General features: G+C 38.1%; 4 protein-coding genes and 2 non-coding genes across 6 annotated transcripts; 4 read left to right on the top strand and 2 right to left on the bottom strand.

The window, feature by feature from the left end:
- Positions 1-273: 273 nt before the first annotated feature.
- On the bottom strand, positions 274-4,395 carry LOC137128021 (uncharacterized). The gene is made up of 2 exons (XM_067505670.1): positions 3,935-4,395; positions 274-2,817 (listed from the first exon to the last, which is right to left on the bottom strand). The coding sequence occupies exons 1-2, from the start codon at positions 4,113-4,115 to the stop codon at positions 1,898-1,900; spliced, it is 1,101 nt and encodes a 366-aa protein (XP_067361771.1). The 5' UTR covers positions 4,116-4,395; the 3' UTR covers positions 274-1,897.
- Positions 4,396-5,222: 827 nt separating this feature from the next.
- On the top strand, positions 5,223-10,110 carry gnl3 (G protein nucleolar 3). The gene is made up of 15 exons (XM_067504374.1): positions 5,223-5,341; positions 5,528-5,586; positions 5,753-5,893; positions 6,137-6,256; positions 6,343-6,423; positions 6,522-6,657; positions 6,806-6,909; positions 7,578-7,728; positions 7,862-7,949; positions 8,134-8,311; positions 8,402-8,544; positions 8,781-8,917; positions 9,095-9,225; positions 9,460-9,529; positions 9,623-10,110. Exons 1-15 carry the CDS (start codon positions 5,329-5,331, stop codon positions 9,721-9,723), a joined length of 1,653 nt encoding a protein of 550 aa, XP_067360475.1. The 5' UTR covers positions 5,223-5,328; the 3' UTR covers positions 9,724-10,110.
- On the top strand, positions 7,376-7,504 carry LOC137128310 (small nucleolar RNA SNORA47). The gene has a single exon (XR_010914544.1). It is a non-coding gene; the product is annotated as a small nucleolar RNA SNORA47 (small nucleolar RNA).
- On the top strand, positions 8,610-8,683 carry LOC137128308 (small nucleolar RNA SNORD19). Its single transcript, XR_010914542.1, has one exon. It is a non-coding gene; the product is annotated as a small nucleolar RNA SNORD19 (small nucleolar RNA).
- A 383-nt stretch (positions 10,111-10,493) lies between the features above and the next one.
- On the bottom strand, positions 10,494-15,344 carry glt8d1 (glycosyltransferase 8 domain containing 1). Its single transcript, XM_067504375.1, has 9 exons — positions 14,975-15,344; positions 14,636-14,734; positions 14,222-14,432; positions 13,988-14,105; positions 13,802-13,886; positions 13,520-13,632; positions 13,254-13,420; positions 12,997-13,109; positions 10,494-11,999 (listed from the first exon to the last, which is right to left on the bottom strand). Exons 1-9 carry the CDS (start codon positions 15,009-15,011, stop codon positions 11,815-11,817), a joined length of 1,128 nt encoding a protein of 375 aa, XP_067360476.1. The 5' UTR covers positions 15,012-15,344; the 3' UTR covers positions 10,494-11,814.
- A 257-nt stretch (positions 15,345-15,601) lies between these two features.
- spcs1 (signal peptidase complex subunit 1) lies at positions 15,602-16,996 on the top strand. The gene is made up of 4 exons (XM_067504376.1): positions 15,602-15,757; positions 16,225-16,284; positions 16,400-16,486; positions 16,706-16,996. The coding sequence occupies exons 1-4, from the start codon at positions 15,722-15,724 to the stop codon at positions 16,829-16,831; spliced, it is 309 nt and encodes a 102-aa protein (XP_067360477.1). The 5' UTR covers positions 15,602-15,721; the 3' UTR covers positions 16,832-16,996.
- The last annotated feature ends 11 nt before the right edge of the window (positions 16,997-17,007 follow it).

Here is a 17,007-nt window from a genome sequence, read left to right on the forward strand (position 1 = left end):
CTAAACTGGTGTGGCTTTTACCTGGCAGTTACTGGTTACTGGTTACTGGTTTGGAAGTAATTGGCTACAAGTCTGCTGAAATAAAACAGAATTGGCTTTAAGAATAAAAATATAAATACTTTTTGTTGTCTAGTTAAAATGTAACATTTTTTTATTTTTCCAGAAGCATTACTAAGCCTCTGTGCTGTCTATATTAAATATAGTAGGTTGACTCCACTGATCACAATCAGATTCTCATGTTAGCTTTGTTTACACAAAATACACCTAAATAACTACTGAAATTCAATTACTACTTTATTAAAAAATAACATTTAATAGACAAAGATACAACACTGTACATTAGAGTGTGTGTGCAGGGGGAATTAAGATGTCCCAGAGAAGACTGTGAGTGACTGCTGGTCAGCTGTGAGGACATGCTGTGGTTGTAAGATGCTGCATTCATTTCATGTAGAGGGATGACTCAGACACACTGATAATTATCATATTTTATGTAGTTTATCTTTTTGAATTCATTCACATTCACATACAAATAGTTATTTGTGTGTATTTCTGCAACAAGCAGAGACAAATTCAAAAGAAAAACCCACAAACCCTGAGTTCCTGAAGTTAATGATAGCTGTTTTATGTGAGGTGGTTTTTTTTTGTTTGTTTTTTTCCAGATATGCCCTCATGTTATGAATGCAGCATTAGTCCTGAGAGGAAAAAGGTAACTAGGGTTGGATCTACTTTTCAGGAGAGCCAGTCCAAGATGAGCAGAGGAAGCACCTGATTACATGATAAACCAGCTATCACTTCTGAATATTACCCACAATAGAGGCCACTCATACAAAATGCCTCACAAGTGGTTAAAGAGGTGAACATAAACACATGCAATCTGAGACTCCTGGAAACAAAATCACAGATAGGTTCAGTTAATACTGAATGGCCCTTTAATAAAGTGAATGTCTGCATCATTTTGGATAGATGCTATAGTGAATGTCATTTGAAAAAAAAAAAAATACACCACTAAACTAAATTAATGGCAGATCACAATTAGTGGTATTTTACATTTCATAGCATTATTTTACAAAATAGTGGAGCAGTCACACAACAGATTTGCTCAAATTTCAATGCACAACATGAAGCACTGACAATGTGAGATGGCAGTGTTTAGCTCTGCAACAATGTAACAGCATTGAGAATAAAATGAAATGCTAAGATAAAGACCATAAATGGTGCCAGATCACACTTTTTCATTATTCAAGTCCACAGTTTATTGGGACATTTCAGTAGCTTTTGTTCTAAAGGTGTCAACTGCTACATAAAAAGTACATTTTTTAAAAAGTGGCAGTGGACTAAGCCAGATAACAAACAGACTTTACTTTTTAGGCCATTCATCCTGCAGTTAATTGAAAAATTTACAAGATTTAATGGATTTTTCAAACAGTATATTAAATAATGTTTAGAAGATATATGTCAAGATTGCAGATTTTAAACTCCGTGTGAACCTGGTTGAGCTGTAACTATGCTGAACATTGTTGCATTTCTTGATGCCTTTCAGTTTCAAGGCATGTGTGGAAGACTTCATCATGCTAATTATATAACTAAGGAAACGCTAGATTATTCAGAAAGGCTAGCTAATAACTCAAATTGTGTCCTCGGAGATTTAATACTCGGTGACAAGTACAAAATTACGTAAATGGCATACTAAACTGGCTAATACAAAATCTATTGAGGGACTATGGGATAAAGAAGTATTAGGGTAGGTAAGAAAAACTCTAGGAGTTGCAGGATCCCTAGTTCATTGGGTATTAAAAGAGAAAAGCCTTGTCCTAATGGCAGCAATTGCAGCTTTTTATAGAAAAGTTTCCCACATGAATATAATTTTCACACTTGGTTGTTTAACAACACACTTGCATCATTGCCCTGAAAAATATGTTCCCTCGCGGCTATGGGTCTGGAGATGCCTTTTGATTTTGTCAGAGCGGCTGAAGCACTTTCCACACACAGGGCAACTGTATGGCTTCTCTCCTGTATGGATCCTCATGTGTACCTTCAGGTGAGCCATCTGTGTGAAGCCCTTTCCACAAATCTGGCAGCGGAATGGTTTTTCTCCTGTGTGGCTACGCTGGTGCTCTTGGAGTCTGCCAGAAGAGCTGCAACATTTCCCACAAACACCACAGCGATAAGGTTTTTCCCGTGTGTGCACTTGTACGTGCACATGCAAGTGGCCAATATGACTAAATGCCTCACCACACACCTTGCAGCAGAAAGATGACATGTGGCCTTGGAGGGGAGATTTTTGATGAGGGCAGTCAACAGCATTGGCTCCTTGGTTGCGCATGTGAGAGGCCTGTCCTCTGTTAGCTCCAGCAACAGTTCCCTTAGCACCAACCATCTGTCCTCCATTCTCAACCCCAATAATGTCAATGTTGTTTTCATTTGAGCAGTTTGGGTTGACTGGTGCGAGAGGCTGGGCACCACTGTTGGAGGAAGTAGAGCCTCTGTGCCCTCCACCACTCTCTGCCTTCACATGCCTCGAGGAACCTCGAGATCCAGGATCCCTCTCTCTGTTCTCCACGCCTTGACTCTGAGGGAGGTTGGATGTGTGGGGGCCTTCCGGGGGATATTCATTTCCAACACGCGGAGGACTGAACATGTTATCTGGTGTGCCGCAAGAGCTATGGCCACGCAGCTGATCATCTCCTTGGCTGGCCCGGAGATCTCTTTTATCCTTGATCTGTATAGGAATACGCTCTTCATGGCCCATGCTGGGACTCCATTCACGTCGTGGATGCTCACCTTCCTCCTCATCCAAAAGTGCCATGGATGGACGATCTGAGAACACAAAAGAAGAAAGCAGGTCAGCTGAAAATATTTACTCCACTGCAGCAAATACAGATGTGTTCATGGCTCAGTCGAGTTCTAGCTTAAGTACTTATGCTATATGCCACTTTACATAATTATTTGTTTTGCTTATAAATTGCATTTCAATTACAATATAAACATATGCGATGTTAAACACTAGGCAAGGAAGAGATTTTAAAGCCATGGAAGACCTAGAGCCTAATGTTAACAGGGGGTAATCAAATTATGAAATTTTATTTCATGGTAGTTGCAAAATAAGTATAATTAATAATTAATAATTAATATTAATTAATAATTGTTATGTCACACTTTTTGTGCATAAAAGCCCATATTCCATTCCATGAGTGTTAATGCATTATTTTATTAGGGTGTATTAACATATATGATGTTCATGAAAATTAGGACATGCTAAAATCAGGTGAGGTGGCCTAACTCTACTATATAACAGTCTGGAAAACTTTGAGCAAGTACATGTCCGTTAATACTACTATATGCAAAGGTTTAAGTATTACCACCCTGTGTCAACTAGGATTAAAATAACTATGATTTTAGACACTGCTACTGGAGAAGAAAAGAAGGCTGAGGTCAACTGTGAAGTACATTTGAAGAAAATCCCGACAGAGGCTCTCAGGTTAAAGAGTCTATTAGCTCTCATAACCAACTGGCACCTCGAGCAACAATTTCAGACCTGGCTACATGTGCAGCTGGAGTAAACAACAAACACTATGACAGTGTGTAAATGGTGGATAGGTTGTTTGTTTTGTCTGTGTCCCTTTCAACTAAGCCAATTAATACAATCCAGATCCAGCTAAATGCTAACCCGAGGGTATTTGACTAGTCGGCTAAACCAGCAGGTTGGCTAACGAACAAAGGTTGCTAACATGCTAGCCGCTCCACAACAAACAGCGGCAGCTAACGTCAACTAGCTCGCTAACGGCCAAAGTTAACTTGCTGGGAACTGCGGCAACATTATTGCTTGTGTTTTTGCATTTGTCCTGTACGCAGAATCGCCCAGTGCCCCTCCACAGTCTCAGCTGAGAGAACATAAAGAGGGACAACTGCATCGTTAGCTTTAAACGGAGCTAACCTGGCCATATTTCAATTCCAGCGTCTCGCAGTCTGCGTCTCAGATGGTCGTTCTCCCGCTCCCTGATCGCTATCTCCTCCTGGTACTCCAAAATTGTATCCTCAACAGACTTGTAAATCTCCTGCGCAGCAAGCATAAGTCGCTCAGTCAGAAATACGTTCAAAAACTGCAGTTTGGTCATTTTCTTGGTTGCACGGAGCTCTTGCTATCATCCAAAATGGACCAAAAAGATGCTCGACCCAATCACGTGACCCGGAGTTCTTTTCGTGTTCGTCTTCTCCTGCGACACCAGAGACCTTTTCCACCCCGAAGATTTTCTGTGACCTCAAGAACCACATTCTGATGTCTGATTAACACTTTCAGTCTTTACAATGTCGTTTGCGTTGCAGCTATGGCTGTTTCAGACTCAGTCAGTTTAAAGTGCCGGACACCTGGGTGTAACACAGCAAACTGAAAACAGCCTACCACAATAAGTGTATACTAATATTTGTCCTAATGGATGATGTCATATGGCTGCAAATAGCTGGCTACAAGTGAATGCAACCAACTTGAAGAAATCAATGAGGCTCAGCATATACATATTGTTTCCAAAGTTTAAAAGTAGTTTCCTGCACCCAAGTTAATAAAGTTGAATTGAATTGAATTGAATTTACCTCAATCAGAGAAACTGAGCAGAGACCAGGGTGACAAAAAAGGTCCATTGCTGCATTACAATTATTGTAGGTGGTAACTTTAATGCAAACAAACTTTCAAGCACTGACATTATTCCCTAAAGAAATATAATCAAAATAAAAATCAGAATCATTGAAAGAAAAATTTGGGTTATAATACTAATACATGTACTTGGTTTTATACTCTCAGCTTATAATGTGTGTGCATTTCTTTGTCATAAACACCATACACAGAGGTTCTCCTTAAATGTGACCCCGAAAACTCAAAATGCTAGTACCAAATATACAATATCAAATTAATAACATATTATGATAATCAAGTATTAATTAATTAACACTCAGAGATTGTGAGCAATGAAATAATAAAAACTGCATATGCAAGTTCCCAATAATGTTGGGATTACGGTCATCTTCAAATAATTTTTCAGTTTGTCTTCATGCTAATGTGTGTTTTTTTTAATATTTAATGGGAAAAACGTCTTACCGTGAAGGATCTACTTTACAGTATTTTTGTTATTAAACAAAAGAAATGCATAAATATAATCAGGCATGAGCAGCACCCTCACGTCCATGAACGGATAAAGTATCCCCCTCCAGCTCAGCAGGTGGCGAAACATAAACTACTTCCGCCGTGCTAAGCGGAAATGGAAAAACGTCACACTTGTGCGTTCCTGCACGTGTGAGAGAGCAAATTGGTCACATTGGTAGATTCTCAACGCCACCATGAAACGACCAAGTAAGTTAATATACTTAGAAGTACTGCATTATTATATGAACTTATGAAAAGCAAGTATTTAAGTTTATTTGTTCCGTGGCTAATAAGTTAATGCTATTAGCAAGTCCTGGACACTGACGTTACTCTAGATAAGCCTCGTCTCCAGCTAACTACTCACATGTGTTATCTCTTTTTTTTTTTCAATAGAGTTAAAGAAAGCAAGTAAGCGGTTGTCATGTTCCAAACGTTATAAAATACAGAAGAAGGTAAGTCTCCCAACTTTAGTGTTTTTGTTAATTTACGTTTATCACGGTGACAAATTAATTTAACGTTACTGAGTAGAGGCCTGTGTGACTCCTTAAACATCGAACATGTTTGAATCCTTTTAATGTCTACAAGACGCTGAGTTACATGCTGGTGTTTGGTATTTAGGTCCGGGAGCACAACAGGAAACTGAGAAAAGAAGCAAAAAAGAAAGGAGTCAGCAAACGAGTGAAGAAGGATGCCGGGGTGCCTAGCAGTGCTCCCTTCAAAGAGGAGGTGCTCAGAGAGGCAGAGCAGAGGAGACTACAGGTTGGCAGTCATTTGCTGTTCTCGTGGCGTTTGTTATCACAAGAACTACTTTAGACCGTCCAGATTGATGAGTAGAGCTAATCTGGATTTAATAACCTAAATGTAATTAAGATGTTAAATCTTCTCTATAGGTGAAAATAACCTTAGCTTGTTCTTAATGTTGGTTCAGGTTTTTATTATTAACCAGTCCCTTGATGGTCCCTCTCAAAGTTGTAAATTTGTTTTTTTACAATTGATTCTTAGATTGAAGAAGAAAAGGAGAGGAGGAAACAAGCCAAAAAAGAGGAACGAGCCCAGAAGAGAAAAAAGGAAAAAGAGACACCAAGTAAAGAAACAGAACCTAAGGCAAAGAAAGCTCGTCAGGTAAAAGGCAATCCCTGCAGTCACCTGTGAAATCCGACTCTAATCGCTTCACTGTTACTGACTTTGTTTTTGTGTTGTTCACATAGGATGAAATTCGGAAGACTTTGGAGAACCTCAACGCCCCAGACAAAAACTCAAAACAGTTCCTTTGCCTTGAATTAAATAAGGTAGGACAAATCTTTTCAAAACTAGTTTTACTATAGAAAAAAATGTCTTTTAGTGCTTTTTAAAAATTCACCAAAATGCCTAATCTGTCTCTCTTCAGGTAATCGATACATGCGATGTAGTAATAGAAGTCCTTGATGCTCGTGATCCACTGGGTTGCAGGTGTCCACAGCTAGAGGAGGCTGTGCTGCAGAGGGAAGGCAACAAGAAGCTGCTTTTGCTTCTTAACAAAATAGGTAAATTGCCTTGAGACAGTACCATATTAATTCATGCTATGGGACAAACTGAGTTATGAGATTTGTGTACTCTTGTTAATTTGAATGCAAAATGCATTGTTTGTACTCAGAGTCATGATTATGTTGGATTTTCTTTGTTTTTGTATAGATCTGGTTCCGAGGGAAAATGTGGATATGTGGATAAAGTGTTTACAGCGGGAGTTTCCAGTTGTGGCCTTCAAAGCGTCAACACAGATGAAGGATAGAACAGTGGTATGATGTGCATTTTATACATCAGTGATTCTAAACAGATGTTTAGACTGATATATAAATATATATATTATTATATTATATTATTATTATATATTATTATTATATAAACCCTGATTAACTTACTTTGATTGGTTACCGGGATTTGCTAATCACATCAGTTCTGGTTGTATTCATCAAATTTTGTTCTAACCACACACTTTTAACTAAATGCCTCTATACACTGTTTTCAATGCGCTCCCATGACCTTGCCTCTGTGTTTAAAAAAAGTTGGAATAATTTCAGTACAGACAAGTGAAATGCCAACTATGAAAAATGGCACAGAATTAATTTTTTTAACTTTTAAACACAAAATGGAGCCCTCTTTTGTTCATATTTATGCTCCCTTGTAATTTTGAGCAATCTTTCTCATCATTTCTGATTCATCTTATTAAAAATCTTTTTTTTTTGTCTACACTAAACTGTTTTACGGAGGACTGAGAAGGTTGAGCAGCTTGTGTTGTGCTGTTGTAACTGGTTATAACCTCCAACAGTAACAAACAAACCACATAATTAAGTGGCTCTGTGCTAAGCCAGTCTGTGTGTTTGTGAACAAAATAAAAAGATTTTTCGGAGGGGGATGATCAACTTCAGACTCATTCTTAACTTCAGTCTCATTCTTTCTTCGAAAGCAAGCCAAGAAGAGCAGGATAGTGGCCTCCAATGAAGTCCTGGACAAATCAAGAGGAGCAGCCTGTTTTGGAAATGGCTGTCTCACTGAGCTCCTCACAAGTCATGCAGCTAATATACAGAATCAAGCTTCACTCAGGGTTGGCATAGTTGGTAAGCACATCCTTTTCCTTACCAAAAATTATCCAGTAGTTTTCCTTATTACCTTATGTGTTCTGTCACACTGTATTCTGTCTGTTGCAAATAATGTGAATCTTCAGTTTTGATGCACATTGTTTACCCTCAGGATTTCCTAATGTGGGAAAGAGCAGTCTTATCAACAGTATGAAGGGGATTCTGGCCTGCAACGCTGGTGTCAAGAGAGGCATCACAAAGTGAGTGGCGAATTAGGCTAGGTCTAAACACAGTTGTAGCATTTTCTCTAAGATGTATGTCACATTACATATATTGGAATAATGGATTACTAGTTATGCTCCAGTTGCTGTTACTATGAATGCTTGTCTATTAGCATCTCTTATTTATAGCTTTTCCACATGGTCTGTCTCTTACCATTTCCAGATCTGTGCAGGAAGTGCATATCTTGAAGAATGTGAAGCTAATAGATAGCCCAGGAATTGTGGCATCTCATGCCAACCCCCCAGTATCTATGGCTCTGAGGAGCCTACAGGTGGATGAGGGCAAGGAAAGTGTGCTGGAAGCGGTCAGGACACTGCTCAAACAGTGTGACAAGGCCCAGGTAGGAACAGTTTCAATGACACGTGTGATGAAATTTTTGGTATTTGAATGCGGGCATTGTCTTTCAGGTTCTCTGTTTTTATTGTTTTAGATCATGCTTCAGTACAACGTCCCAGACTTCCGAAACTCTCTGGAGTTTTTAACGTTGTTTGCCAAAAAACGAGGTTATCTTCAGAAGGGTGGCATCCCAAACACTGAGCAGGCAGCCACTGCTTTTCTTGCAGATTGGACAGGGTGAGTTTTAGTATTATCTTTCTTTCCTAAAGAGTTTGGAAAGGCTGACCAGCTATACATCAGTGTGGAAATGAGGACAAAATGCAATTCTGGAATTTATTATGAAGACTAATAATCCAACTCTGATCCAAACACTGAGCAAGGATAACCATAAATACTGTGTGCTTGTATTTGTTAGAGTAGGGGGTGCTAAAATCTCTGGCTTGATCAGTGTTACTGGTTTTGTGTTTCCTCAGAGCCAAGCTGAGTTACCACTGTAAGGCACCAGAGAAAATTAGTCTTCCTTCTTACCTGTCTGAGGCTGTGGTGGCCGAAATGCAGAATGGCTGGGACCTAAACAAACTTAAAATGGGCAATGAGGAAACACTAAAAGGTACAGGTGTTGATTTTGATTTATTTATAAGTGCAAAGTCTGATAAAGCCTAATTGTTAACATTATGTTATTCACACAGGGGCTTAAAGAAGGCTTATGAACTTGTCTAGACTTAAAGACCCTTGTATATACATGTAGTCACCTCCTGTATCCTAAAAGCAAATTTTGTTTTTGTAGGTGTTAAATTTCCAAACCAAGCCAGTAGTATAACCTTCATCTCAAAGGGCCCAACTGCAGGCCTGCTGACCATCAGTGACATCTCTGAAGAAAGACCTGGCACAGAGAGAGAAGCAGTATGCGCAAATAAGGTGAATACAGATGGAATTCTTTTTTTTTCCTCCCAGAACTGTCAGACAGTTCAGCTGTTTCAAATTATGTTTAACATTCCCGTGTCATGGAAGTGAGGACAAAAATGCAAGTCTTGATTTGTTTATGAAGACTTCTAATCCAACTCTGATCCTGATGGCTGGAATTTTTTTTTATTTTTTTAACATAAATCTGTATCTTGAAGTGTTGGAATTTAAAATTTTCCTTTCTTGCAGCCTGAACAAACTGCTGAGGAGGAATATGATGCAGAAGAACCAGAGAAACCACAGAAGAAATTACTCAAAAGTAAAACCTGTTTTAACTTGTTCCTTTAAATTTATTTATTACTAAAATATACACCATTAAGTATGATTTTTACATCTTGGTTTGTCTTTGTAGAGAAACCAGGCAAAGTGCAGTTCCAATCGGTCCCCATTGACATCAGCATCTCTACTACTACCACAGATGATGCATATGACTTCAACACCGATTTCAAATGAGCTTTGCTGTCACCTTGCTTCTTAGCTGGTACCTATGTTGGACTTCACATCCAGGACACTTTGATGCTCAGGCAGTTTAGAGTCTGTCTTTGACAAGGTCTGCCTGTCTGGCCAGTTGACCTCTTCAACCTGGAGGATGGTGGGACAGTTGTCCAGATCAAGACTAACCATAAACCACAAAGACTACATTTTTAGTTGTCAGTTGTTTCAGTCATGTCAGACAAGGAACTTAAAATCTGTTTAGTAATTATGTAAATATCAACTCTTTTTCTCCCTGCGGTTTTTGTTCAGTTGTTTTACATGTCCAGAGGTCATTTGTAATATCTTGCTCATGTAGAAAACTGTATATAGACAACTTAGTATAAATTTAATAAAACCTCTACAAAACCCTGTGGTCTTTACTTGGCTTTAGAAAGTTGCAGTAAGAAGGCAACATTTTTACATTCTCGCTACATTGTCACAGAACTGTTTTAGATTATGAATCTTAAAAGTCCTTTACAAATTTGCAATTACAATACTTCCATGTAATCTGTGCAACCTAGTGATTCAAAACCTAAAAACAATGTGACATGTACAACACTTAATTGTAATTTAAGTAATAAAGCTGTTTTTAAAGTAAAGCTGTTGCTAAAATCTGGCATTTTAGGCTATGTCCCAAAATCTGGAGGAATTGTTTTGTTCCTTTTCAGGAAGTAAAGAACATTAAACTGGACAATTTTTTTAAAATGGCAAATCGATTTCTACACACAAGTAAAACAAAATCAAAAGAATAAAATTATTAATTTGGATTTTATTATATGTACTTTACAAAAAAATTACATTTTCACCAGTACAAATTGTATAAAAATCCTGACAGAGTTTGGTGCAAATGGCATGTTTCTTCAATTTATGCAGAGACTGTTTGCTTAGTAGTTTACAAATTCAATAAGACCACACAGTAAAAGGTCATTATGAGGGAAAATACAATACTAAATTCGAGTGGGTTGTTGGCATAGTTACTAGTAGCTGGGGCCATACTGATCTGATTGCAACGAACTTTGGTTGAACTCGATTTAGAACACGGTCATTTAGAGTTATGTTATTTCAAGAAGACCAAAGACATATAAAGTGTTTGTCATGAACTAAGCAAAGACCACAGTTAGATGAAAAAATTAGAGTCTGAAATAATCTTTTCCACAGGAAGTATAGAATTGAGGTAACAAGGTGAGGCTTGGCCAACATGAATACAATTTAGACATAATTTACGGGGAACGTGAACATGGTTGAAACAGTTAAACTATAAGGTGGACAGTTTGATACCATTAGCACCGAGGTAAATATAAAATAATTAAGATTGTAAATAAAGGCGTCATTATTTAGCTGCATGTAGAAACACCACGAGACACTGATTTCCCTGACGATGAGGGTTAGTAATTTGATAGTGGTAACTTGCTATTGATTTATTTGGTAATTGCCTTCAGGAATGTGACGGTGTTCCGTTTTTGTTCAAACACCAACATTGTAAAAGAAATTGGTTTAACTTCAGTCTTTTTGGTGGATGTAGTTTGTGATAATGTTAAACTGTACTGCATTATACAGAGAAATGTTTCTGTTACTTAGCATAGCCTCATTAATAAAAATCAGATGTGCAAAATAACACTGCGTAATGCCATACAATTCAATGGCACCACATACTACATCTTGCAAAATTATGATAGTTTTTTTAACCAAATTTGACATTATGACATTCATTAGGGGGACTTTATTGCAAGACTGCTGTATTACAGTAACTTAGTTTGAGGTGCTTTAACCGACTAGGAAAACACACCCCATCTTAATCAGAAAAGCCACTTTCAAACAATTTCACCAATATTTTCAAATAGTTTTGAGAAATAAGATCAAAACACATCTCACAACACGGTTTAGAAAAAGGGTCAATTCTGTATGTTAAAAGGAACATAAGATTCTACATATCTGGATGATAATGTAACAGAATACATGTACAGGGCTGGCAAGGGAAAAGGCCTTACTTAGTTCCTGAGATATTGCTAGGCATGTTCCTGCTGTGACAAGACTAGTTGCTCAAAATGTTCCTGAAACCCACTTATTGTCCTAGTTGTCCCCTGTGTGTCTTCGCACAGGATGAAATTTTCCTGTGGGATCTGGAATGAACCACTTGTCCCACACATCAGAAAAGGAAGACGTTCTTCCCCACGGCTTATAGTGTCCATTCCAATGGAGGAGTTTAGCAGCTTTTACAAACTGGGGGGAGTAACGGTTTCCAGCACCTGTAGCACCTGAAAAACAAAGTTTGAGTCTACTAATACTAACACTATTGTATTTGGTATCACTTTAGTAACACTTTGGTAACACTTTAGAAATCTAGCAGGTATTACCTTCTGGTAATCTTCTAGTACTTGGACTGTATCCATCTCACACACTGGTCCAAGTCCTCATTTATTTCACTCATTCACGTATTGAATAATGTCAACTGTTGTTTATTCTGTTATGCATTATTCTTAATGTAATGGTACAATCTGAAAATACAGACCTCTAATCAAGCTTTTATAGTTTCTGCTGAGACTTAAAATGTGATAACGCACATTCATCTGTCCACAGTACTCCCATCTGTATATTATTAGTCCATAGTACCTGTATCTGTATATTATTTTGTCCATAGTACTTTCACTTGTAAATTATGTCCATATGTACATTATAAATTAACTTGTACATATTGTAGACACTGTATATTTTGCACTGATTGTTGCACTTCTGGTTAGATACTAAACATCTGTTGCCTTGTACTTGTACATGTGTAATGGCAATAAATGGGACTCTAATCTAATCTAAAATAAGTAAAAAAAATAATAATGTAGTTAAGAATATCTCATATGATGATTTTTGTAAGTAAAATTTCTAAGACCAGTTGTCATTTTCTAGCACAATTAAACTGATATTACAGCGTAAGTTAAGAGTTGTTTTGCATTTTAGGTTACTATTATCATATGGTATCTTAATAAGTGTGAAGATACAACCAGCAGACGTTTAGCTAATATCAATATAAAGACAAATGCAGGTGTAACTGTTGAACTATTCCTTTAGGATGCTTAAAACCTAAACCTTTATTACAGTACATGCTTTATTTTCTCTCATATGTCTACACAAACCTCCAAGATGAAAAATAATTGTTCAGAGTTGTCCAGATGTAAAAGCAGTTTGATTTCCAGTTACTCCTTCGCTGAAAAAAAATGACAAATTCTGTTCAGTTTCTACCAGTACCAAACCAGAACTTACCGAGGTGCCTGACATGCCACATGGGGTCGATGGTGGCATGACGTTTGTAGAAAACAATGAGGAGTGGGGGAGTACTGATGCTTTCTGCTAGTGTTTTACTGTAGAGATCCTCCCTGGGGAAACACCAAATTATACGTTTGTGCAATTCTCATAAGAAGGAAAAAATCCTCAATTTTCCCATCTGGCTTAGTGAATTTAAAAGAATAGACTGTCTCATATGCAAATGTATTTACTTTTCACTATTGTGAGTAACTTACTGTGTGTTAAGCTCTATCCAGTGCTCCAGCTGACGGGTGATGTTTTGGTTCTTCCACTCAGTCAGGTTAGCAATAATGACTCCAGGGTTGAAGGAGCATGTGTTGGCCCTCATTCCCAACTTTTTGATAGCCTCCTTCTTGAAGTCAAGGTAACCTAAATAGTTATTCTATTGAAAACAATTCCTTACTTAATCAGGCATCACCATATTATTAATATTCCACATTTACATAACGGAAAACTGTTCATTCAAGCAAAAGATGCCCACCTGGTTCCCAACCCCCCGAATAATGCCCTTAGCAGACGCTGAATCACAGTCATCTGAAAAAGCAGCTGCATGTCCTGGTTTGAGGTTAGTTTCATACAGCTCCTGAATATCGCCTGAGATGGAACAGAAAATTTCTTAATTAATTCCAATACATAGCGTCCTTCTCTAATGTATGCAAGGGTGAAAGAAAAACGTGTATTTTATGAACGACAGGCCGCGGTTTTCTGATTTTCATTAGTTTTATGACCATTGTGATTATCTACCTTTATGCTGGTGTCTTACCTTGTACAATTATATCGTCGTCTAAATAGATGGCTTTTTCTGCATTAGGTATGTATACAGGGAGATAAAACCTAGCAAAGGATAACTGAACAGCAGACCAATTAACATGGTTAGCAAGAAGTAAACACAGAAACCACAGCATCATTTTTTATTCTGGCACAGCAATACTACATTCTTTAATCCTACCAGTTTTACAGCCTCCACGACTTGGGGATCTTTAGATATCTTCCCACTGAGAGGCTCAGTCTTGAAAATAACTATCTTGTATTTTAAATTTTTTAGCTTTGTCCTACTCAGCCATGTTCTGTCGATAAAACAAACATAAAAATGCTGATTAAGATGAAAACATATTCACTCTAAATCCCTTTGTTACTTGTATTGATTGGTAAGTAGCAAGACAGGCGTGTCCGATGGTCTTACGTTAGGTGGTCCACTGTGTTGTTCAAGGTCACAATGGTGAAGACAACATTAGCTTTACTGTTCTGGTAAACACTGTTCATGGCTGCAATCACAGCACCGAGTCTCTCCTCCTCAGCAGTGATGACAACTGGGATCTCCTCTCCTTTCCTCACCACCTCTAGTCTGAGGTCAGGTGACAACTCAGACTCAAATGGAAGAATCAAACCTGTATCTGGATTAAGACATTTTTGAGATGTCACAAACTGTTGCCACTGCTGCAACCAGAAAAGCAGATCATCTATGAAACAGGCATAGCCCACACATAGGTACAGAGCAGCTGAAAACGTTTTCGACTCACAGCACATACACAAAAATTCCAGATTCGTTCAGTTCAAGATTCAAACAATTTTATAGGGAAACTGTGTAAAAGCATACCTGGATGTTCTTTGTGAAAGAAGTCACTTAAGTTGAGGAGATTTCGTTGAACTATGATCAAGAAGGCTACCGCCAGCAGCACAAGGATGATCGCGTTTACTGAGAAGCACAACGAAGAGCTGATGTTACAATTAGCTAAAGTGTACGAGGCAATAGTGTCGGTGTGGAATCTGTAAGCCACAGATTTTTTGAAAGGTAATGATGAATGTAAAGAGCTATTCAATTGTCTTGGTTTTACTCCCCCATCTTCTTGTTGATATGACATTTAATTTTCTATTCATTGTGCATGAGGGGTTTTAAAGATGCATACTACCAGCCACGTCATTCAAACAACCTTACCTCTCCTCAGTGTCATGGCAACGGCCTCATCAGTCATCCAGCACTTCTGATGGCAGTCAAAATAAAAACAGGGAGAGAAAAAATAACTTTAACTTGATCCGAGATGAGCTCAAGATATATTAGCCGGCTGGCTAATGAAGACTGAGAATTGCAGATGCACTGCTGCGTAACGGCCCCATAAACACACACCCGCACCGTCTGCAAACGGCAGGCTTGAACTTTGTTAATTTGCTTAAAACTGAAATGTAGATAGCTCAAAGGAAAACACCTCCAAAACAAAAGGACAGCGAAAGAAATCTGCGCTAAAAGCCAAACTGCCAACTCAACATCAAGTTTATTTGCTATCCCAGTGGCACGTAGTAACAGTTGCCCATCAGTTTACCTGATTGAAAACATAATTTAGCTTACTGTTTTAAGTGTACAACAACCTGTCTACAGTTCACTAAAAGTGTATATCTCATTTGATTTGGAAGTACAACCTGGGAATTAAAACTGGTATGCTCAGTATATGTAATGGGACGACTTTTAGACAGGCAGTCATTTAGGAAGCCGAGGAGTTCAGCAAACATAAAAGCTAAAATCAATACAAACAATAGACCTTCAGTCAATCCCCATCATTTATAGATCTGTGAATCTGCGCGGTTACACAAGACGGGTCCTTCACAACACGACGCAGCTTTTTGGAACCGGAAGCCAAACTGCTTCGGTTTTGATCGTTTAACTATCCTGTCCGTTTTAAGTGGAAATATGTTGTCTGTATTTAAGTCTATTCCCACGCACATGGTAAGATTTAATTAGCTCGTTAGATGTGGAGCTGCGGAGCTATATGGCTAAATGTTACATTCACGCGTTTCCACGAAGCTTTTGCTAACCTACATAAAGCTCAGACGACTGCATTTACCAACTGAGTTACCGCCGCTGCTTTGGCCAGTGCTGTAGTAACAGCTGCTATATTTTAGTATCTGAAGCCAAAACCAACCAACTCTTCTCATTCCATGTAACATTTCTGTCGTTAGTCTTTATCAGTCATTGGTGTTTAATTAGAGTGTAAAGCTGAACCACACTGGACTTAAAACATATCATTAGATTGTGTTTGCACTGCCATTATTTTTTTACGTTAGAGTGCTTTTCATATGAATGTGATTTTAAGAATGTTTAAAGCAACATTCAAGCTACAAGTGTTGCACTGAACACTTTTTACTGCCTTAACTCAGTATAAGGGTTTCTTTTCTTGTCAAAATTTGTTGCAGGATTATAAAGGCCAGAAGCTGGCCGAGCAGATTTTCCAGGGAATAATACTCGTCTCAGCGGTAATTGGTCGTGACACGTTTGGCAATTTAGCATTTCAAAACATGCCGCTACAAACGCATTGCGTTTTATCTGCAGCCATTTTTAGTGATCTTTTTTTTTTTAACTGTTTTCCAGATGATTGGGTTCGTGTATGGTCTGATCATTGAACAGTTTGGGTGGACTGTGTACATTGTGTTGGCCGGTTTTGCCGTTTCCTGTGTGGTAAGTTTTTGCTGTGAATATTTACACTCGAGTAATAATTGATGTCAATGTAAAATTGTATTTTAACACAAAACCAAGACCACTTATCAGGTGGGAATTATACAAAGAATTTTCAATTTGTTGGTTCTCCTAGTTTCATACCACGTCAGTGTTTCCTAAACTGGTCCATAAACAACAGTAGACATTATATTGCTTTTTTGTTTTTGTCCTTGACTTTAGGTGACCCTACCTCCATGGCCTATGTACAGAAAGAATCCTCTACCATGGCAGCCAGTTGTACCTGAGACCTGTGGGGAGACCAGCCAAAAACCACAGGAAAGTCTCAAGAAGAAGAAGCACAAATAACTTAAGAACTATTTTGTCTGGCTGTTAAAACAAATTTTTGTATTTGAAATAATTTAGAAGCCTGTGCTACAGTTCCAACTTAAAGCATTTAGGACTTTGCTACAGCATTGTCAATTGAATAACTATTTCAAAAAAATAAAGATCTGATACTTTAGTTTTTAGAAATGGGATATTTT

The sequence above is a fragment of the Channa argus genome, chromosome 5, assembly GCF_033026475.1.
Source record: "Channa argus isolate prfri chromosome 5, Channa argus male v1.0, whole genome shotgun sequence".
Taxonomy (NCBI): domain Eukaryota; kingdom Metazoa; phylum Chordata; class Actinopteri; order Anabantiformes; family Channidae; genus Channa; species Channa argus.